We start from the raw sequence: 23,403 nt of genomic DNA, 5'->3' as shown, positions 1-23,403 counted from the left end.
AATACTGAAATTAGGTAGAGCTAAGCATAACAAATTCAAAGAACACAATCCTAAGATCTAACCATAAAGTTGATAACAAGTATGAGTAAATGACATTGATATCTTGAGACAGGAAAGAGATGTCAAGGATTAGAAATTGCTAACATGTGCAAAAATGCCCTTTCTAAACATCAAATGAAATAATTAAACTTCAATTACAGATGTCAAACAAAACCAAAATTAAGAGAACAAATATATGGAAATAGATTGATAATTAATAATTTGTCATTTATAAACCCTCAATATACATAATCATAACATCCGCCCACAGAAAATAAAATTGTAAAACAATTTTACACTGGGTTAATAAATGCAAATTAAAAATTAAAAAAAAAATGAATACAATTGGGAAATGAAAAGAAAATAAACTGCCATGTACATATTACAACATGAGTAAACACTCAAAACAATGTTCTCGTACTAAGCTGTACATTAGAAACATATTAAAATGTAATTGTACAATCGGTATAACCTAAATGACACGTATGATTACTTATAACCATCTATCATATAAGTACCATGGTTTCACAACGACAAGCAGACACGGAGTCAATAATATACAGCAGCTAAAACAATTACTTAGATAAACAACGACTTTGAAACAGCCACAATCAAATAGTAATTAATAGCAGAGCTTGTAAACATTGCTCCCTCACATAGTCGGTCACTCAACTTAATTAAATTATCTCCTCAGCACCACGAGACGAGCTCCTGCAGTTAGATAACTAATGCAAATTTACATTCTCGGACAAAAGTGCTGTGCCTTTCTATCATGATAAACAATAAATCACTGCAATAGTAATGATCTCAAAATCCAATAATCATAAAATCAAAAAAAAAATCTATACAAGGCGCCACAATGAAAATAAAAAAAAAATCACATAACAAGCATAAGAAAATTATTTACACATATATACAATAATGGGATCATGGCTCAATCAATAAAGGGAGGGGGTCTTTGCTGAACAGCTACCCTGGCTTTAGCGTTCAAATATGAAGTCGCAACCCAAAACGCATTATCCGCAGGTTCGCCTGAAATCTGGATTAAATACTGTAATCCGTTTGGAGAGTATCGCTGGCCTAAGATTTTCTTGACTCTGTGAAACCCATCACTGTCGGAAGATGCGGTGAAGGTGACAATGGTCCGTGGGTCCACATGATTGTCATCCCGGTAACGAATTGGTGGTCGAATAGTCCGTTGAGGGCGCTTTGGACATGCAGGAACTGGATGTTGTTCCGTAACCTCGTCAGTCTGACAACTTTGTTCTTTCTGTGTTACTTGTCGCGCCGATACCACACTGCAAAAGTCAGAAGGAGTAGGTTCCCGAACAAAAGCTTTCTTAACGCGATTGATGTGGACAATGTTATCTTGCACTTTGTTGGTGACTGGGTCCTTGAGTAACACAGTATGTGCACTTGGTATGTTGTGTACAACATAAGGTCCGGAAAATTGGTTTTGAAGCTTGTGCGCATTTTCCTTTTGTACAAATACATAGTCATTCTTTTGTAGTGTTAATGGCCGGAGATTGGTATTAGCATTGTTTAACATTGTGTCTTTGGCTTTCTTTACGTTTTCCATTATTTCCGTCCGAATAATGTTTATTTTTCTAAGTTTGTCACCAAGAAAAGTAGCAATGTCCTTGTTAATTTCCACTGGTTCCGTGTGGTAATTCACCAGAGGAAATTTTGGTCTACATCCAAATACAATCTCATATGGAGAATATCCAAGACTCGTATTCACAGAACAATTAATTGAGAACACTACAGATGACAAACAATTTTCCCAATTGCTTTTGTCTGTAGATACGTAAGGTGTTAGTCTCTCAGCAATTGTCGCATGCATACGTTCACAGGCTCCCAGACAATGGTGTGCAAAGGCCGGAGTAAATTGTTGGGCGACGTGTAGCATCTTGCAGAGTTCGGACGTAACCTTGGCTATAAACTCACTTCCCTGGTCACTGATAATTGTACTACATACCCCAAATGTCGTAATGAGCTTGAAAAATGCATGGGCGACTGTCATAGCGTCTTTTGTCTTGATTGGAAATGCAACAAAATATTTGCTGAACATGTCGACAGCCGTAAAGATGTAGGAACTGCCCTGGGTAGAAATGGGTAATGGCCCATACATATCAATCTCCCATACGTCGAAAGGCGCTGTTGGTGTGGGATATGAAGTTACACCAGATTTAGTAGGCATACGGGAAATTTTACGTTTCTGACATTGTTGGCAAGATTTTACATAGTCGCTGACAATTGGAGACATTTTCTGGAAAAAATAATGTTCTTTAATTTTATCTAGCGTGTCCTGTATTCCACCATGTGCAGCCAGCGGGGAGTCATGATGCATGTATAAAATGTCTTGAACCATACTTCGTGGGACTACTAGTTGGTATTTGTTAAAAGTTTTCGCTCTCTTTGATTTTGCATGACGGGAGTGAAACAGCATGCCATTGATTAACGCGTAATCTGAATGTTTCACTAGAACGTCTCTGGCTAGTTTCTGTGAATCTGGGAGGATGCCATTTTCAATGTAATTCATCAAATCTTTGAGTTCAGGGTCACTATGCTGTTTCTGTATGACGTCTGATATCAAAAAGCTGGTGTCGCGAAAATAATCAGATGGTTCATTATCAGAGGACACAAGAGGTTGATCCTGAACACTTTGGGGGTTACATGGGTTATCTATCTCAGTAGCATGTTCATAAGGAGCATTTCGTTCTACACCACTAGAATTGTCAATTTCTGTAGTCTTATTGAATGGAGCGGAACAGATGGTATCCTCAGTTGAACTTGGTAAATTACCGTCGGCCTTGTCATGATGAACGAACTTAGATCGTAGCCGTTTCTTGCGCAATGGCAACTGAAAATCGTCCTCAGTATCAGCGTCATAATCACATCTGGAAGCTTTGATGAAATTTGATTCCAGATTGCGGGGAAATAGTGTGTGCAAGTCCTGTCCGTTAGGTAATTTTACAGATGTTGGTGTCTCTGGTACATACGGGAAATGGAGATCATCTTCTGGACTAGATTCTAGTATTGTTGGAAATTTTGGATTCCTAGACAACGCATCCGCTACGCACATTTCTGATGCTGGTTTATATTTTATTTCAATGTCGAATTGTTGTAAGATCGCTAACCATCTCTCGTAAATTGCACCTTTCAATTGCTTTTGGAATAAGGGTTTCAGTGCTTGATGATCGCACTCAATGACACAGTGTCGTCCGCGTATATAAGGCGCACAGTCTAATACTACTATAACCATTCCTAAAAGTTCAAGTTTTGTAGGGCCATAGGAGCGTTGCCATTGGGCTAGTCCTTTTGAACCAAATCTGATAACTTTAGAAGTACCATCCTCATGGATTTGATATAGCATGTATCCCAATCCACGGCATGATGTGTCCACTGCAAGCCGAAATTCCAGGTCATAACGAGGAAAACTGAGAACAGGGGAATTTTTCAGTAGCTGTTTAAGTTCATTAAATGCTGATGTTTGTTCTGAAGTCCAATTAAATTTGGCATTTTTCTTCATTAACTTCAGGATAGGTTGCGCAATAGCACTATAATTTGGAATGAATTTTCTAAACCAATTAAATAATCCCATGATTCGACGTAATTCTTTAATACTCGTTGGAGGAGGATAGTTCACAATCAATTCAACTTTGTTGGTTGGCGGTTGAATTCCGTCCCTAGATATGGCATGTCCGAGAAAAACACACTTGCGCTGCGCAAAGTGACATTTCGAAGGTTGTAGTTTAAGTCCTGCAGAATGAAAACGACTAAATACTTCCTGAAGGTCCGTAAGGTGTTGTTCAAAAGTTTCGGAACAAATAAGAACATCGTCCAAGTAACACAATACAGACTTGAATGTAAGACCCCTAAGGACCTTGTCCATCAGTAGCTGAAAACTATTTGGCGAAGTTTTAAGTCCCATGGGGAGGCGGAGGAATTTAAATGTGCCATAGCAAGTATTGAAGGCTGTGTATTTAGTTGATTCTTCGGAGATAGGCATCTGGAAAAATCCTTTGCTCATGTCTATGGAGGAGATGAAGTTCGGTGTTTTGTCTGTAAATGATTCTGTTAGTTCTTGTAAGTCCGGAATATTGTACCGAAACTCCTGTGTGACAGAATTGAGGTATCGGAAATCACAGCAAAACCTATAGTAGGACAAACACTGATCTTTTGTTAAGTTATTTATTTTCCCCTTAGGTTTGTTTTGTTTGGACACTAATACAATTGGACTTGTTATGGGAACATTTTCACATTCTTGGACTGGTGCAATGATGTTCTGTCTTAACAGATCATCAAGCTGATGACGCAATACCTGTTTCTTATCTGGTGGTAATCGGTATGGTCGATGATGTTTGGGCTGTGCACCGGGCATGAGGTGAATCTGATGTTCTACAACACGGGTAAGACCTATGTCAGGATTTTCCTTTGTAACAAACAGAGATTGGTATTTGATTAAACACTCTGTCAATGACTTTTTGTCGCTAGCGCACAAGTCGTCGTTAAAGTTGAAATTTGAAAGAAACTGTTCGTTTGAATGAGGATTCACTGCCGGAGCCGATGAGCTGTCAGATAAAGTTACGTTCGCACACTCGACGGGGGATTTGTCCAAGTCTATCGTTTGAATATGGAATGAATTGTCAAGTGGTTTGAAATGAGCCAGAATTGATCCCTTATTTACAAAAACAGGTTCATCACCAGGGTTTAATATCTTGAGGGGGACTGTGCCGTTTGTTGAAATAGTAACAACTGATTTCACTAACAATAACCCTCTACGCAAAAACAAATTATGTACAGAGCAAACACCTGGTAAACCTATCATTTTGTTTTTACTGACTTTGCCACGTACGAACAATTCTGAGTTGGGTGGAACTGAAAAACTAGATGTACATCTAACTTTGGTACATTTGCTCTGACCTCTGAAAGTTACAAATTTGTCAAAGTCTAAAACAATTTGTTTTGAAATAAAATAACAAGTACCAAGTATTAAAGGATGGGATGCACAATCCAAAATATATACAAAAATTGAATGTACTCTAGATGAACATGGTGTCTGCACTGAGATACTGGCTGTTCCAAAGACGCAAACAGACTGATTATTGGCCAATTTGACAGACTGTTCACTGCATGTTCGAAAGTTGGATTTGCTATTAAGTGATAATTTATCATACAGAGATTTAGAAATGATGTTAATACTACTACCAGTATCTAACAGTGCAGTCACTTGCATACCTTTGATATTGACAGGCATATACATAAATTCCCCAGGAATATTTTCATCACACTCACTTTCATCACTATGTACACTTTCACAAAACACATTTTCACGGTCAGAAATGTTGGCACTTTGTGGTTCACCGCCACAGACTGTGGGTGCCATCTGCAGACTGGGCGCGGCTAGTTTCCCGAAACGGACACCTTTTTACAGGCCGCGGCACTGTGTCCATACTGTGTACAAATTTGGCATACGACGGACGGCTCAGGAGTTCCCTTTTTATTCCAATTGCAATCTGCCTGCCGATGTTTTTGACCATTACATATATAACACGCGAAACTGGTGTTCTTTCCCGGGCGGGTTGTTGTTGGTCTTTGACGGTGTGTGGGCCTCCTCTCCTGGTCTCTGGTCTCTAGTCGGTCCATCCGGTCAACCAGCCGCGTCAGAAGCGTCTCCATCTTCGTAGCAGTTGCAGGGGGTTCCCTAGGTGAAATGGCAGCGGTGGAAATTGGGGCCATGGACTGCCGGTAGCCATATGCCTCCCCTAGCTTGGCCTGCTGGAATGCGGCTTGAAGACTTTTTGGATTGGCCGCTCGGACGAAGAATGCAAGTTGTTGCGGAAGTCCGTTGATAAATTTAGATATCAGATCCCTTTCTGGCTTGTCGAGCCTCGATCCTTTTTCTAAGACTTGACTGTGGAACCCTTCTATCGGTGCTCCAGGCTGGAGGGTCAAGGCGTCAAAAATGGCAGACTCCGCAATAATTGCTGGATCAAAAATATTCTTGCTGATGTACTGGGCCTGAAAAACTTCTTTCAAAACCGACCAAGAGAGTTTATCTGAAATATCCAAGGCACTAAACCATATAAGTGCCGGTCCTTTTAGATGAAGATGAAAAGCAGCTATAATCCTACTGTTCTCCATTAAATTTTGTAAAGTACAGAAAGATTCAAATTCGTCTAGAAATTTTCGTGCATTTTCACTAGTGTATCCGTGGAATTTCGTAAGTTCTATTTTGGCGGATATTGCTGAAGGTGAATCAAACGATTTTGGTTCACTGGGCATTTCAAGAACAGTCTGATTGGGTGAACAAAAACCAAAATATTCACTGTTATTATCCATGTTGAAGTAATTAATAATCCAAAGAAAAATAATATAGATTCTCCACCATGTAATATTGTTGCAAATGATAAAACGGTTTTAAAAAGTTCAGAATTTATTATAAGTCCAAAAATATTAATTCACAAATACATTTTAGAAACAAACTGAATTTAACAAAGAAATTTCGAAGATTGACTCACATACAAACTCACACACATCTAATCTTTGACAACTCCGCCCACATTCGTACTGACCAGCCAATTAACTTAAGGATAATAAAGTTGCAAGAACAGGGAAAAGCCGTATGACATTAATTTACAATACTGAAATTAGGTAGAGCTAAGCATAACAAATTCAAAGAACACAATCCTAAGATCTAACCATAAAGTTGATAACAAGTATGAGTAAATGACATTGATATCTTGAGACAGGAAAGAGATGTCAAGGATTAGAAATTGCTAACATGTGCAAAAATGCCCTTTCTAAACATCAAATGAAATAATTAAACTTCAATTACAGATGTCAAACAAAACCAAAATTAAGAGAACAAATATATGGAAATAGATTGATAATTAATAATTTGTCATTTATAAACCCTCAATATACATAATCATAACAAAACAAGTTTTTAAATATTATATTATATATCTTTGGGGGGGGGGGGATATGGTTAAATTTTCAAAATTGAGGTTGTCATAGCTACCATGATATCATGTAGAACAGACGTGGAGACAACCAAAAAAAAAAAAAAAAATTTTTATCTCCAACGAATCAAACGTCAACGACTTAACCAATAGGTTTAACTAGGTCAAGGTCATTTATGACGACAGAGAAGTAAATATTGTCTACGGCCTAGAAAACGTGTTTCGTGATAAAGCAGCGAAAAATACACAGGAAGACAACGAGATCCCGTAGGAATTGTACCCCTGAACAGAGTGTGTGTTTAATACTTCATAAAATTGAACTGCCGCGGCTCCGAAATAAAGGAAATCAAAACTTTTCATGATGGAAATTTCCGATTGCGAGAGAAATAAGACGGAGTTGTACGACGACCCCAAGACAATTATCCCACCCCGAAATCTGGACGAATTAATTCAAGAACTGCATAAAGTGTTTGCAAGCGACCATGTCAATGTGGAGTATGTTTCTCAGTTGATGGCAGCGTACCGTAGCAATCCGAAAGATTGGAAAAAATTCGCCATCTTCGATCTGCACAGGTAAATTAAAATCATATTCATTTCAAAGAATTGCAGGCTTATGGTTTGTAAATAGTGTCTAAAAAATTCATGGTGACATTTCCGTATAAGCGACATCACATCTCTCGACGATACTCAATTTTACAAAATATTCATGGAAAATTTTGCTACATGTACCGGTATTTCAGGCGCGGATCCAAGAGGATGAAAGATCTCTGAAGTTTTAATCAATAAATATAGATATTGATAGGTGCGGATTCAAAAGGATGAAAGGTCTCTGACTTTTAATCAATAGATAGGGAAAATACACTATCCTTGAGAGATTATCTTTCCCCTTATTTATTATTGTAAAGTTCTGTGCATCCCCAATCTAATTGAAATTAGACTAATAGATCCGCTTCTCTATGAAAGGCTTCAATAGATTGTAGAGGAGCGGATCTACAAGTCTAAATGTATTGAAGCGTAGCGTAGAGGAGCAGATCTACAAGTCTAAATGTATTGAAGCGTAGCGTAGAGGAGCGGATCTACAAGTATAAATGTAATGAATCGTATCGTAGAGGAGCGGATCTACAAGTCTAAATGTATTGAAGCGTAGCGTAGAGGAGCAGATCTACAAGTCTAAATGTATTGAAGCGTATCGTAGAGGAGCAGATCTACAAGTCTAAATGTATTGAAACATATCGTAGAGGAGCGGATCTACAAGTCTAAATGTAATGAATCGTATCGTAGAGGAGCGGATCTACAAGTCTAAATGTATTGAAGCATATCGTAGAGGAGCGGATCTACAAGTATAAATGTAATGAATCGTATCGTAGAGGAGCGGATCTACAAGTATAAATGTATTGAAGCGTATCGTAGAGGAGCAGATCTACAAGTCTAAATGTATTGAAGCATATCGTAGAGGAGCGGATCTACAAGTCTAAATGTAATGAATCGTATCGTAGAGGAGCGGATCTACAAGTATAAATGTAATGAAGCGTATCGTAAAGGAGCGGATCTACAAGTATAAATGTAATGAAACGTATCGTAAAGGAGCAGATCTACAAGTCTAAATTGGGAAAAATAACAACATTTGCTTGAAATTGGGGAAAATGTTTCATACAAAAAAATAGGGAAAAACCCAATTCAGAGTGCTTTAAGGTATAATTTGGCTCCTTCCGACTTTCAATTTTGTCAAATCTTTCCTCATTCAAATAAGCAGAGGCCAAAAAATTAGCTTTACTTAAGAATTTTGAAGCAAAAATTATAATTGTGGGCTTGTGAAGAAGATTTATGAACGATTTGGCATTACCCTGCTTGATTTGTTTTCATTGTTTAGCAATTTCAAAGCAAAAATTGGGGAAAATGCCTGCTTTTTAACATTGGGAATGGGGCCTCATTTCGGCCCCCAACAGACCCTAAAAAAATCCCTGTCATCGAATGTGCAATGATTTTATATTTCCAAAAGAGTAGCAGAAATAATTGAAGGAGGTGTGATTTTGCAAATTTTATACTGATTTACATATATCAAAAGATCAGTTATGTCCCTTGGTAGCAGTTTTACAAAGAAAACTTTAGACTTCACTGACTATTGGCAGTTATGGGTTGGTATCCTTTAGTAATTTTTAATTTTAAATACTTTTTAATTGCTACACTGCCCAAAACTTTTGGCAATCTGCCAATCACCCATAAATTAGAAAGAAAATGATCAAGTTTACTGCTACATCAAATGTACTCCAACGATAAGCTCTGGAGATTATATCGAAAACCTCGGTTTTTTTTTTTCTTTTTCACCTCTGATGGCCTAGCTTGTGAATAGAATGCTCTCCAGCTTAGTAAACAGGAATTTTAAAGATCCCATGTAGATTTGACAGTGCTGGTCCGGGTCCCACATAGATCTGGCAGTGCTGGCCCGGGCCTAACGTAGATCTGGCAGTGCTGGCCCGGGCCCCATGTAGATTTGACAGTGCTGGTCCGGGTCCCACATAGATCTGGCAGTGCTGGCCTGGGTCCCACATAGATCTGGCAGTGCTGGCCCGGGCCTAACGTAGATCTGGCAGCACTGGCCCGGGCCTAACGTAGATCTGTCAGTGCTGGCCTGGGTCTAACGTAGATCTGACAGTGCTGGCCCGGGCCTAACATAGATCTGGCAATGCTGGCCCAGGCCTAACGTAGATCTGGCAGCACTGGGTTACTGTAGTTGAGACTGATCTCGGATACTCAATTTATATTGTAAAATTTTGTTACATTGTTTTGTGTGGGTTATACTACAAACTAAATCGCTAAATTGTATATATATAAAATTTTCTGTTTGAATTTGGTCCACAGCTGATATTTCTAATGAATTTGAAGATTCAATATACATGACTCTAAAAACTTCTGCAGTTGGATATGTATTCTAATAATTCTTGTATATTTAAGATTGACTTATATTGTGAAAGTACCCCCATGAAATACCAGTATGTATTTGTAAAATTTATTTCAATATTTTGTATATTTATTTTGCCTGATCAAGATGTAGAACTCCAGGCAGGTGTGACTGGTCAACAGGGGATGCTTACTCCTCCAAGACACCTGATCCCACCTCTGGTGTGTCCAGGGGTCCGTGTTTGCCCAACTCTCTATTATGTATTGCTTATTGGAGTTACGAGATTGAATACTGTTCGTTATCTTCACCTAAAAGTTCATTTAAGATTGATTTACATTGTGGAAATACCCTATGAAATTTATCTCTTTCTGGATTCATTGAAGTTATTATACATGTTCAAAGGAAATTTCATACCCCCCCTGTATCAACCCTACTATAGCAGAACTTTAAATATTGATAAACCCTCCTGGAGTCTCATTTACAAAAACAAAATCGTAGATATGTATGAAAAAAAGTAGAATTTAATTTTAAACTTCTCAATAATCTTCTATGTAACAAATCTTTTCTCATGAAAATAAAGAAAACCGAATCAAACATGTGTGAATTTTGTGAAGAAAATGTTGAAGACAATGAACACTTCATTTATTTTTGTGAAAATGTAAAGCATATATGGGAAATAACGTCAAGGGTTGTCAAATTTGACATCAAATGGAAACACATTCTTATTGGATTTCATTTTGAAAACAGCCACAGAATTGTCATTTTGAATAACGTAATTTCTACTATAGCAACTGTTATTTACAAATACAAGATGTACTGTAGAATCAAAGAAATTGAAGAAAGTACCGAAAATATATACATGCATGTTAAAGCTTCTTTAAAGATGTACTCTCATGTACACAAAAGTTACATATGGATTTCAATAATATGTTTGAAAAAATTAATGATATATTGTGATGCGATTATATATATACAGTATATCAATGTTTTCTTGTTATCAAGACATGCGCCCGAATATCTTGAGCATTGTAAGGGCACTTTGAAGTATGAATAAACTATTTTAAAAAAAAAAAAAAGTTATTATACTTGTAGTTTGTATTGATAAAAAAGCTTACCTCTATATCTGAATTTTATGAACATTCTGCTAACTTGTAGTGTCCATGCAGGGATGAATACACAAGATGCGCGATTCAATGTTGAAGAAAACATAAAAACATTTTTTTTTATTGTTCAGATACACAAGAAACTTGGTGGATGCTGGTAACGGCAAGTTTAATCTGATGGTGCTGTGCTGGAACACGTCCCAGGGCTCCGCGATTCACGATCACGCGAACGCTCACTGCTTTATGAAGGTCTTGGATGGACACGCACAGGAGGAGTTATTTGATTGGCCGGCGGGGAGCGAAGAAATGCACACAATGACATCGAAAGGCAAAAATTTATACAAAAAGCAGGAAGTAGCTTATATAAGTGGTAAGCATATTTATAAATCAGATGTTATTATATAGGATTATATTAGATTAAGGAGGTTCTCTAAATCCTCATAATGGCCGACTTCCTTTTATAACATGGATGAAAAAATCAAATTCAGCTATATTTTACTTTTCCTGTTTTGATTTAAATACCTAGCCGAGTAGCTCAGTAGGTTAATTAGCATACTGACTGCTGAACTGTTGGTCGCAAGTTTGAGTCCAGTAGGGGTTTTTAATTTTTTTTTTTCAGATTACCTTCTACCAAACTGTATTTTTTGACAAAAGAAGTAAAATTTGAACATTTTAAACTTCAAAATATTGTTGTACATTATATCCTCCACTTTTCATCTACATCAATTTTCTCAGGTGTAGCATTCCTCCTTAAACATTCTTTTTGAAGAAATTATTGATGTGTAAACCCACAAACGGAATGAAAGTCCGAATCACATTTATGTTAACAGGGCTCAACATTAACTTTTTTTCCTACTTGTCCATTTGGACAAGGGACAAAGATATTTACTTGTCTGAACTTCAACTTCACTTGTCCGGAAAAAAATTCAAAAATGATCTAATATTGTCAACTTGAAAACTGTATTTAATTTACTTAAGATATAGTCCATTGTTATACCTGCTTGATTGATTTTTGATCTTATTCTCTTGATAAAAACAACAAACGCATAAAACAAAATTTTATCAAGACTTCCTATCTTGAATCAATGACTTCGTAAGATCCATGGATGATTGAAAGTAGTACGCAATAAGTGAACACCGATCCCGATCAAGTAATACGCAATAAGTGAACACCGATCCCGATCAAGTAGTACGCAATAAGTGAACACCGATCTCGATCAAGTAGTATGCAATAAGTGAACACCGATCCCGATCAAGTAGTACGCAATAAGTGAACACCGATCCCGATCAAGTAGTACGCAATAAGTGAACACCGATCCCGATCCAGTGTGACTCAGGATCGATATCGGGATCAAAGTTCATTTTTCATGCATTACTTCCGACTCTGAACTACCGATAAACTTTTCACCAAATTGTTTGCAGACTTCTTTACATAAAAAAGCACTTGTCCAATCGGACAAGTGCCCATCAATACTCACTTGTCCGAAATGTTTTTTCACTGGTACCGGACAAGCGGACAAACGTTAATGTTGACCCCTGGTTCAGTTGATGAGTAAAATGTTTGCACATTCATTTAATAAATTCTTCAAAAAGAATGTTTAATTCTTATAATTGTTAAATCTATCAACAATCTGAAAAATTTTGCAGTTTCCTTGCTGGGTCTCTGTACATTGCGTTTTTAGCTCAACTGAGTTTTTCTGATCAAAATTTGTCCGTTGTCTGTCGGCGGTGTCGTAAACTTTTCACATTTTCATCTTCTTCTCAAGAAAGACTGAGCCAATTTCGATCAAACTTTCCACAAAGCATCCTTGGATGAAGGGCTTTCAAGTTTGTTCAAATGAAGGGCCATGTCCCTTTCAAAGGGGAGATAATCACAAAAATGCAAAAAAAGGGTGGGGTTATTTAAAAATCTTCTACTCAAGAACCACTCTGCTAGAAAAGCTGAGATTTACATGAAAGCTTCCTTATATAGTGCAGATTCAAGTTTGTTCAAATCATGGCCCCTGGGGGTTGGATGGGGCCACAATAGGGGATCAAAGTTTTACATACAAATATATAGGAAAAATCTTTAAAAATCTTCTCAAGAACCACTGAGCCAGAAAAGCTGAGATTTACATGAAAGCTTTCTGACATATTTCAGACTTCAGTTTGTTAAAATCATGGCCCCCAGGGGAGGATGGGGTCACAAGGGGAGGGGGTCAAAGTTTTTCATACAAATATATAGGGAAAATCTTTAAATATGAGCCAAGTGAATCAGGTGAATGATGTGGCCCTTGGGCCTCGTGTTTGTTTTCAGGCGCGTATGAATACATCATGTTTTTAGGTTTATTGATGTGTAAATTCTCGATTAGATTTATTTTTGTCCAATCAAAACAATTGTAATAAATAAGATTGGAATTATTGTCTATAAAACTGACTTTGCAGTTGTGTTAAGTAGGGCCATAGAAATATGTCAGGGGAAAAAGGCATTAATAAACAGATTCAATTTTTGACAAATTTTGTACACACAACCCTTTTATACAAAAACAATAAGTGCTTATTGACCTCCTATACATTTTTCACCAGACCGACAATCTCTACATCTGCTGTATATCACGTGATCAAATATCAAGATAAAATCGTACCGTGTATGTATAAATCGTTCCATTGGCACAATATCCAGATATCAATGCAAGTTGAAGTTAATATTACTTCAAAACACATTAATATCTTAATTTGAAAAGTGATGAGAGCAAGTTTATCGTGACTTGTATCATGTCTAATTTTTGCATTGAATATGCAAGATGCAGAGATTTTTGCATTTACGAAGTTGAATCTAGCCTGAAAAACATATTTTCTGTTGAAGCCACAACTTGCTCCCCTAACTTTCCTTTTGCACTGAAGTTCACATGTCACATAAATCAAACATCTTTAACTCAAAAACCTCGGGGTGCCGTTCCAATGATGAAATTTTTATGTACGGAAACCCTGTTTATGCAAATGAGTCCATTGTGAAAGTCACTATGCGTGCAGATTAGGGTCGCTATGAAGATCACAATATAATATGGATATTACTTTAGCATGTAAGTTATATAAAGAAGAAAGTGAAAATATTTCAATATCAAAGAGAATTAATATAATCCATTTGATAGAAACTTTACACGATTGCATTTTATCGTTTGACAGCGGTGGTAAATAACGAAAAAATATTTTGACATTTCCAACCGCAAAAGGACTGTAGATATGTACGTCGTGACCTTCATCATGACGTATTTTTCATTGTGACGTCATGTAATGTGCCAGTGATTTTTTGGGGGCTAAAATGCCACCGATATTCGGCTGTTTCCCCTCACTAAAATTAGCTATTTTTTCCCAATTATATATATATGTTTTTCCCAATTTCAAATCTAGGGAAATTAGGCCATTTAAAAAAAAAGGTTACCGTATATTTCTGACAGAGTAAATACGTTTTTTTTCTTCAGTTTTATTCTCCAAACCACTGCACATGCAAAAGGTTTTGTAAAGAATATGTAAAACAATAGAGGCATCCATATAAGCAGATATGCAGCGAAGCATATAGCTTCCAGATGCACATTAAGCCATATTCATTGTTTACAATTTAGTTTGACCGCCATTTTTTGTAGGGTCAGGCTAATAACAGGAAGTGGCCAACAGTATAGGGTTTTACTAAAATTCGAAAAATACAAAACAGGAGAGACATTCTGGAAACTTGATTATTAATATAATAATATTTACAAGATTATGGGTACAAATGCTGGTGAATTAATAATTTATTATTTTCTTTATGAAATTAGACAATAAGTATTTCTTAGAAAAAGTAAATAATATATATACAAGGTGTGACTTCCAATACATATTTAATGTTAAATAATGATTTATTTTATGATTTTAAATCAGATCTGAAATAAACCTCAAACAAAAAAATTGTTATTTGATTACTTTATGCATCTTTACCATTTTAATTTACTATGAATGATTTTTCCCAATTTGAGGAAAATGTCGCTAATTTTTCCCAATTCAAAATGAGGGGTGGTAGTTTGGAAAACAAAACAAAAATCACTGAGTGCGATAAAGTACATTTTTTACAGCACTGGTAATTATAGGAAAGCCTTAACTCAGCCGCGTTAATAATCTAATGATGTCTTACATCACCAGTTACAAAGGGAACTAGTACTTATTGTAACTTTGTTTGGGGAACATAACTAGGGCAAATGTCTTTTATGATGTATAATTATATCTCATGAGTTGTAACGTCTTTGTATTTTAGATGAGATTGGGCTACACAGAGTGGAAAATCCCAGTCACTCCGACACCGCCGTCACGCTTCATTTATATTCTCCACCCTTCAGCGAATGTCAGAGCTTCGACGAGAGGACTGGAAATGCAAACAAAGTGCAGGTGACATTCTGGAGTCAGTACGGCAAACGGACGCCTTGTGTACGTATCAATTCTTATTTCTAGTGGGCATGGTTAGGCCAAGTAAAATTAATTAGTAGATTATCATTCCCACCCGCCCCTTGAAAATCGCCCCGCCCCGATTTTTTTTTATTTTTCAAAATTACGATTTCCGGATATTTTTATGTCCGGTCCAGTATCGTAAACGTACTTTGTTTAACTTTGCCTTTTAGAAACCCAAATACACATGTAATTATGATTTATAAAGCCTTTTCTCAATGAGAGAAGGCATTTTCGAGGTCAAGAATACCATGGCGAAAAATAAAAAATAAAATCCTCCCACCCGCCCCATTTTTTTTGTGAAGTTTGAATGATAATCTACTAATTAATTTTACTTGGCCTTATTTCTAGTGGGTAGTGTTGAAAAATCGGGAAAATTTCATAATCGATAATCGGTTATAATCAGAAGAACTGTAGCGATCCATGATCGATATAATCGGTATTTACATGTTGTTAATAAATGTTTATTATTTTGGAGTTATTTCTAATATATAGTGTTATGGATATGTGCAGCATGCACACTAGCTGGTGTCACTGAATTCCCGCTTTTCAATGTGGAGTCCACTCCTACTCTCCCCCGCACACCTCTTGATATAAAAGCGGGATTAACAGTCAGACGAATCTCGGATTAGATATTAATTAGTGTACAGGGGACAATCGATTATGAAAAATGAAATCAATAATCGAAATCGAAGAGCCAAAAGCGATTGACAATCGCTTCATCACTACTAGTGGGCGTGGTTATTTCTAGTGGGCGTGGTTATTTCTAGTGGGCGTGGTTATTTCTAGTGGACATGGTTATTTCTAGTGGGCGTGGTTATTTCTAGTGGACATGGTTATTTCTAGTGGTCGTGGCTATTTATAGTGGGTGTAGTTATTTATAGTGGGCATGGATATTTCTAGTGGGCGTAGATATTTCTAGTGGGTGTGGTTATTTCTAGTGGGCGTTGTTATTTCTAGTGGGTGTAATTATTTCTAATGGGCATGGTTATTTCTAGATTACACGGGCGTTATCTTGATCATTGTATCTTGTATGTGTAGTACAAATTTGTAGTCACATGGGGATCCGGGTTAGAATAGGTCCTCAGTATACCCCTTGCTTATCATAAGAGGCGACTAAATGGGGCAGTCCTTCGGATGAAACCGCAAATTTTACAGCAGGTGTGGCATGTTAAAGATCCCTCCCCGCTTAAAGGACGCAAGTGCTGAGCATATGCCTAAATTTTGTAACCCTTCACCGGCAATCGTGAGGTCTCCACATGAATGAGAAATTCTCAAGAGGGACATCAGACAATATACAATTAATCAGAGGGACATTAGACAATATACAATTAATCAGAGGGACATTAGACAATGTACAATTAATCAGAGGGACATTAGACAATATACAATTAATCAGAGGGACATTAAACAATATACAATTAATCATACAATTTGTAGAGGTATAAAGATGAGAGAAATATGTATCGGCTTAACATGTGTATGATTTTATTTTATAGGCCAAGTTACCTAGTTCCTGTGTTCCTGAGAATAATTAGACCTCAGCGCAGCGAAGAGTTCCTCAAGAGAAATAACTCTTGTTTTCCACATCAATGTTGCAAAGTTAACTAACATTCCTGGATTTATTCTCATTGAAGATTATTAACGAGTTAGTCTAGTTGATTAGACTTTAATTATTGGATTTTTATGTTTTGGACATTTTTTTTTGTACTTTGAAATCATTTTTTTTTTTTACGATTGAATATCTAACAATTTGATATCACAACGTTCAGCCCCAGACAAGTTGATGTGTTTTAAGTATATTGTGTAAGAGTTGAATGTCATTGATGAATTGATATGTGTTAAGTATATTGTGTAAGAGTTGAATGTCATTGATAAATTGATATGTGTAAAGTATTTGTGGAAGAGTTGTGTGTCATTGATAAATTGATATGTGTTAAGTATATTGTGTAACATATGAATGTGTGTTAAGTATATTGTGTAACATATGAATGTGTGTTAAGTATATTGTGTAACATATGAATGTGTGTTAAGTATATTGTGTAACATATAAATGTGTGTTAAGTATATTGTGTAAGAGTTGAATGTCATTGATGAATTGATATGTGTTAAGTATATTGTGTAAGAGTTGAATGTCATTGATAAATTGATATGTGTAAAGTATTTGTGGAAGAGTTGTGTGTCATTGATAAATTGATATGTGTTAAGTATATTGTGTAACATATGAATGTTTGTTAAGTATATTGTGTAACATATGAATGTTTGTTAAGTATATTGTGATAACATATGAATGCCACTGAACTTCATCTTTCTCTCTTTATGAATGCACATTCACAGCTATTTCTGTAAAACGCTGTACATATGACAATCTTTATTGGAAACCTGCAGATTCAAGGGCCAGGTCCTCTAATAATTGAGAAGAGCAGTGATCTATTTTTTTATGTGGAAATTTTTTGGTATATGTATTGTATGTGTGTGTGTGTGTGTGTGTGTGTGTGTGTGTGTGTGTGTGTTGATTTTAAGTATGTATAGCATGTATGTATATATGTGTTGGTATTTTAATCCCTTTTGGGGCATGAATATAGTATTACCAATGTAGGCAACAGAAGCCCTGAAAGTTTGCCCTGCCTCTTAATATTATTAATGTAGGTGACAGAAGCCCTGAAAGTTTGCCCTGCCTCTTAATATTATTAATGTAGGTGACAGAAGCCCTGAAAGTTTGCCCTGCCTCTTAATATTACTAATGTAGGTGACAGAAGCCCTGAAAGTTTGTCCCGCCTTCAGAGAAAACATCACTGGGTGTATCATTTCATGCATAGTGAAAAGGGGGGGTGGGGGGGGGGGGTTGAAAAGATCTTTCTATAAATATTTAAGAAGGGGAGTGTGTTAAAAAAATCTTTGAAATTCTACGAATATTTAAGAAGGGGTGTGTGAAAAGTTAGATATGTATGAAGCTAAGGACTAGCATATAATTGTATGAATGTTGAGGGGTGTTAATTGGCCCTTTTGATGGCATTGTTTGTGACATGTGAAGACATTGTGTGTGACATGTGAAGACATTGTTTGTGACATGTGAAGACATTGTCTGTGACATGTGAAGACATTGTTTGTGACATGTGAAGACACTGTGTGTGACATGTGAAGACATTGTTTGTGCAAGACTCTTTCTTTGTAAAACTCTGATATATAATGATGTATTGTTTGTGATGCAGATTAAGTATACCGGTAACTTTATTCATAAAAGCATAATGATTTTTCAAATATGCATTTTTTTATTTTTTTTTTTTTTATCCCCTTGCAATTCATTGAGGGATGTAGTGAGAGGACCGATATGTGTGTGTGCATGTTTGTGCGTGTTGTCTGCATTCTACAGGCCACAGTTCCTGCTTCACGCACAGCATTATTATCAAGAGAGGAAGAAACGTATCGATATTGGAATCCAGAGGTCAAGGTCACTACAGGACGTCAGAGTAAAAGACAACATTGAGAGAGAATTTTTCATCAGAAAAGTTTTAGCAGAACTCTTATTTTTATTATTTGACATTCAAGTGTAGTAGATCCAAAGGAGAAGGGGGTGGAGCCCCCCCCCCCCCCCCTCAGATTGATGAAATATACATATTTCTCATTATTTTGATTCATTTTTTAATCTAAGATACTAAACGTTAGGCGTTTAGTATCGCTAGTATCGGATGAAAAATCCAAACCCTAGATTATGCTAAATATGTTGATTGTAGGTCCCTCAAAATGAAACGAGATTCAAGAAAATCCCCGCGTTTACTCTTGTTAACATAAGAAATTAGTTTTTAAGACTTTAAATTGTCACAGATTTTTTTATTTCTTGTCTGGAGTGAGGTTTGAGGGGAGTATGTTATCTGATTTTTTTTAGAATCAGAATTTATTAGGAAGTGAAAAAAAATGCTATATTTAGCATTGTAATAACCATAAACTATTTATAGTATGTATCCCAGAAGTACGTGTCCATGTGGTACAATATGAACTACTATATACAAATATATCCGATCTTTAAAACACGCTTGTAATGAACATGCTTAAAATGAATTCATGCTTATTGCGGTGTCATTGAATTCACGCTAAATGTTTTTTTGTTTTTTTTTGCTCTACAACCGTGTTATACTGTATAATGAAGTTTGGTTATAATGAACTGTTTTTTACTGGCCCTGTAGGTTCAGTATAACCGTGTTTTACTGTATAATGAAGTCGGGTTATAATGAACTGTTTTTCGCTGGCCCTGGAGGTTCTCTATAACTGTGTTTTACTGTATAATGAAGATTGTGTATTATGAACTGTTTTTCGCTGTTATGCTGTATTTCCATGTTTGATGCTTTTAAAACCTAAACTAACTCATTTCCATTTTTGATGATTGTGTAGTGTGTGACAACGAAGGGGAGAGAACTCCATTGTCATCCCAAGAAATTTTATCTTCACTTGCTTAGTGGTCCAGCTATTTCGCACACTTGTCATTAGATTGTCAAATTTTCAGAACAACCTGTCCCTTTCTCAGGACAAATAAAAAGGTTTACATTTTAAGATGGCTAAAAACCACTAGCATTAAAACTACACTAAATCAACAAACGTATTTACACTGCAAATTACATGTTTAATCATTTTTGACTTGATAATCAATGTTTTCTGGGGAATGGTTTAGGACACGTCCTATTTGTCCAATGGGCTAATCCAATCAGGACCCCTTGCTTGTCGTAAGAGGCGACTAAATGGGGCGGTCCTTCGGATGAGACCGCAAAAACTGAGGTCCCGTGTCACAGCAGGTGTGGCACGATAAAGACCCCTCCCTGCTCAATGGCCATAAGCGCCGAGCGTAGGCCAAAATTTTGCAGCCCTTCACCGGCAACAGTGACGTCTCCATATGAATGAAATATTTTCGAAACGGACGTTAAACAATAATCAACCAATCCATAACCCGGTATTGTTGGAGGATTATACATACTAACTGTAAATCATGTTGAAGGTAGAATTAACAGTGTTAAGTTAGGTGTTCCTTCCCTCCATTTTGTAGGGCTGAAACGACACGCCCCCTTCACGATACGATGCATATTGCGATACTTATGCCACGATTCAATATTTTCAATACGATACAATTTACAGAAGAAATCAATGATAACATTGAAGAAAAAATAATTACCAAGATTCAAAATTAAAGATTTAAAAGCAAAATGTTTACACAGTCATGTGGCAAGATGCGTGTTGGCTATGTGGTTTATACTGATCAAGTTCATAATTATTTTCATCAACCTTAAGGAAAACAATAAGTACTGAGGCTGAGCATGATGTATATTACTAAATCTGTTAGTAATAAATTTATCGAACTGAAAATTGAGGCAATGAATCGAATATTGAATCGAGCATTTATATTGAACTGAATCGATATTTCGGTGAATGTGTCAGCCCAACCATTTAGTGAAATGCAATAAAAAAACAAAACAGATGAACAAGAAAGAAGGGAAAAAAAGAAATTCTGAAAGCATCATTCCAAACTGTGAATCTGTGAATGTTAAATGTATGATTTAGAGTACATGAAGTTTGAGGGGGAAGGGGGGGAAGCTTGCATGCCGTACAGTCATGATAACACAACATTATAATCTTAAAATAACCAGAATCGTATAAAGTGCTGTTGATAAAATGACCGGAATCGTATAAAGTCCTGATAATAAAATAAATGGAATCGTATAAAGTCCTGATAGTGAAATAACCGGAATCGTATAAAGTCCTTAAAATAACCAGAATCGTGTAAAGTGCTGTTGATAAAATGACCGAAATCGTATAAAGTCCTGATAATAAAATAAATGGAATCGTATAAAGTCCTGATAGTGAAATAACCGGAATCGTATAAAGTCCTTATAATAACCGGAATCATATAAAGTGCTTAAAATAACCGGAATCATATAAAGTGCTATTTATGAAATTGTACACCAAAATGTGTGTGTAGATTCCCAACCAAACTATACATGCATGGCAGCTTTAAAGAGCCTGTATTTAAAATGTTAGGATTGATAGTATTTTTGTTCAAAATGTGTAGAATAGCCGTTAGGTCAATATGTAGAATAGCCATTAGGTCATTATGTAGAATAGCCGTTAGGTCATTATGTAGAATAGCCATTAGGTCATTAATGTAGAATAGCTATTACAATATTATTTGGCATTTGTTACTCAGAATTCTGGAATTTGTTTCACAGGGAGTCTGAACGACTCGAGACCAGAAATACATGTATCATTTACCTGTACAAACTACAGACTTCATCAATAACTTGTACACCAAACTACAGACTTCATCAATAACTTGTACATCAAACTACAGACTTCATCAATAACTTGTGCATCAAACTACAGATTTCATCAATAACTTGTACATCAAACTACTGACTTCATCAATAACTGGTACATCAAACTACAGACTTCATCAATAACTTGTACATCAAACTACAGACTTCATCAATAACTTGTACACAACCACAATCTATTTTACAATTCTACTTCAAATTCGAACCCAGAAAAGTCAAATTGTTGATTTTATTAAATCTGGGCAAGATTTTTTTTTTTTTCTTCATAAATTTGGAGGGATAGATTTTTGTGTATTGCAACAAAGTGTGTGGTGATGTGACCGAATGCAGAAAATGTGTAACCACTAAACATCACAGACTATGATAATGAATAAACCAAGCATCAGAAATTAAACGTGTTTAAAGGAAGAATATTTCCACAAGTAAACCGTGAAATTGTGGCAATTCGAATTCCACCACGACTCTTGTAGTGATTAGATGACACACAAAGTGCTCAATATTAAAATTTTTGCTCAACCATGTATAATGTTATTCATATCGAGGAAAACGAAAAACTTTATGGCGGCCGGGACAAAATCGTCAACTTTTCCCATTCTTTTGTTCATGATGACAGTTTAATGAAATAATGTGAGTGATTGCGGGTATAGTTATGCTGTAGACATCGCCAGGTTCAGTTTTATAAATATGCCTGGTTGTGAACAGGTGATCTACAGCACAGCTGTGTTTTGGTACATTTAATTTTAACAAAACTTGCATAATCGATGATGAAAATTTTTAATTGCTGTCTCTGTAATGGCCATATTTTAATGTTTGCATAATGTGTCACATTAATTCTGTTGATATTAAATATATTGTATTCAGACTTTGTTGACGTAGTGTTATTTCTATCCAGCCACAAATACCAAGAGACCTATTCCTTCTAATAGTTGGGTTTTATTTTCTCCAGAGTGTTTCAGGGGTGTGATTTTTCCTCTTTTCAGAGAAAATCCTCCGATTCGCTCATTTTTGAAAAAATGAAACACTCTGGATTTCATCTAAAGTGGCAGAAAATGGTATTTTTCCAGGTAGGGTGGGGTGTTTTCCTCCCTTTTTGACGAGTTTTCCTCCAATATCTGAGGAATTTAGTCACATCCCTGTGAGTTTGAAAATGCAAGCTGTTGGATTAAATCATGCTGAGCAAAATTTATAGGGGGTGGGGGCATATTGATGATGATGTGGAATTTTCCGGCCTATATGGCACAAGATTCAGCAAAGCAATGTTTTCGAAAGGGACCCTCTCAAATACATTTTAGTGTTGTATTAATTTTGATAGCTCAGCTGCTAGAGCATGTGACTTGAGAATCAGGAGGCCTGGGATCAAATCCTGGCCCCCGAGACCATAAACTGAGAAAAGACTTGATCAAAATTTTGACTACTTACATCTTAAGATTTATCTAGCTCAAATGTTTTAGAAAAGTGCAAGTTTATTAAACATAAATTCAAATGCAAAGATATTCTGAAAATTTTGTTTGGTAATGAAAATTATTTCAAGCGTTACCTGGATCTGAAATCTAGAATCAATTTGGTGCCGTGACCAGGATCAGGAAATAAAGATTCTGGGTTGATTTTTGACACAAATCCAA

At 36.2% G+C, this 23,403-nt stretch overlaps 2 protein-coding genes across 3 annotated transcripts in view; both read left to right on the top strand.

Moving 5' to 3' along the window:
• LOC125660925 (sodium-dependent glucose transporter 1A-like) overlaps positions 1-23,403 on the top strand; it is a 210,509-nt gene that overhangs the window by 57,121 nt on the left and 129,985 nt on the right. The window lies entirely within an intron of this gene.
• On the top strand, positions 7,057-22,644 carry LOC125661999 (cysteine dioxygenase type 1-like). The gene is made up of 4 exons (XM_048894165.2): positions 7,057-7,580; positions 11,141-11,379; positions 15,277-15,446; positions 16,964-22,644. Exons 1-4 carry the CDS (start codon positions 7,366-7,368, stop codon positions 17,000-17,002), a joined length of 663 nt encoding a protein of 220 aa, XP_048750122.2. The 5' UTR covers positions 7,057-7,365; the 3' UTR covers positions 17,003-22,644.

This window comes from Ostrea edulis, chromosome 8 (assembly GCF_947568905.1).
Source record: "Ostrea edulis chromosome 8, xbOstEdul1.1, whole genome shotgun sequence".
In the NCBI taxonomy this organism is placed as follows: Eukaryota; Metazoa; Mollusca; class Bivalvia; order Ostreida; family Ostreidae; genus Ostrea; species Ostrea edulis.
Note: the sequence above shows the minus strand (reverse complement) of the source record. Positions and strands in the feature narration are given on the sequence as shown.

Coding starts and splice junctions, on each gene's coding strand:
- LOC125661999 (XM_048894165.2), top strand. CDS start 7,366: ATGATGGAAATTTCCGATTGCGAGAGAAATAAGACGGAGTTGTACGAC. Junction 7,581..11,140: donor GCCATCTTCGATCTGCACAG/GTAAATTAAAAT, acceptor TTTATTGTTCAG/ATACACAAGAAACTTGGTGG. Junction 15,447..16,963: donor ACGGCAAACGGACGCCTTGT/GTACGTATCAAT, acceptor TTTATTTTATAG/GCCAAGTTACCTAGTTCCTG.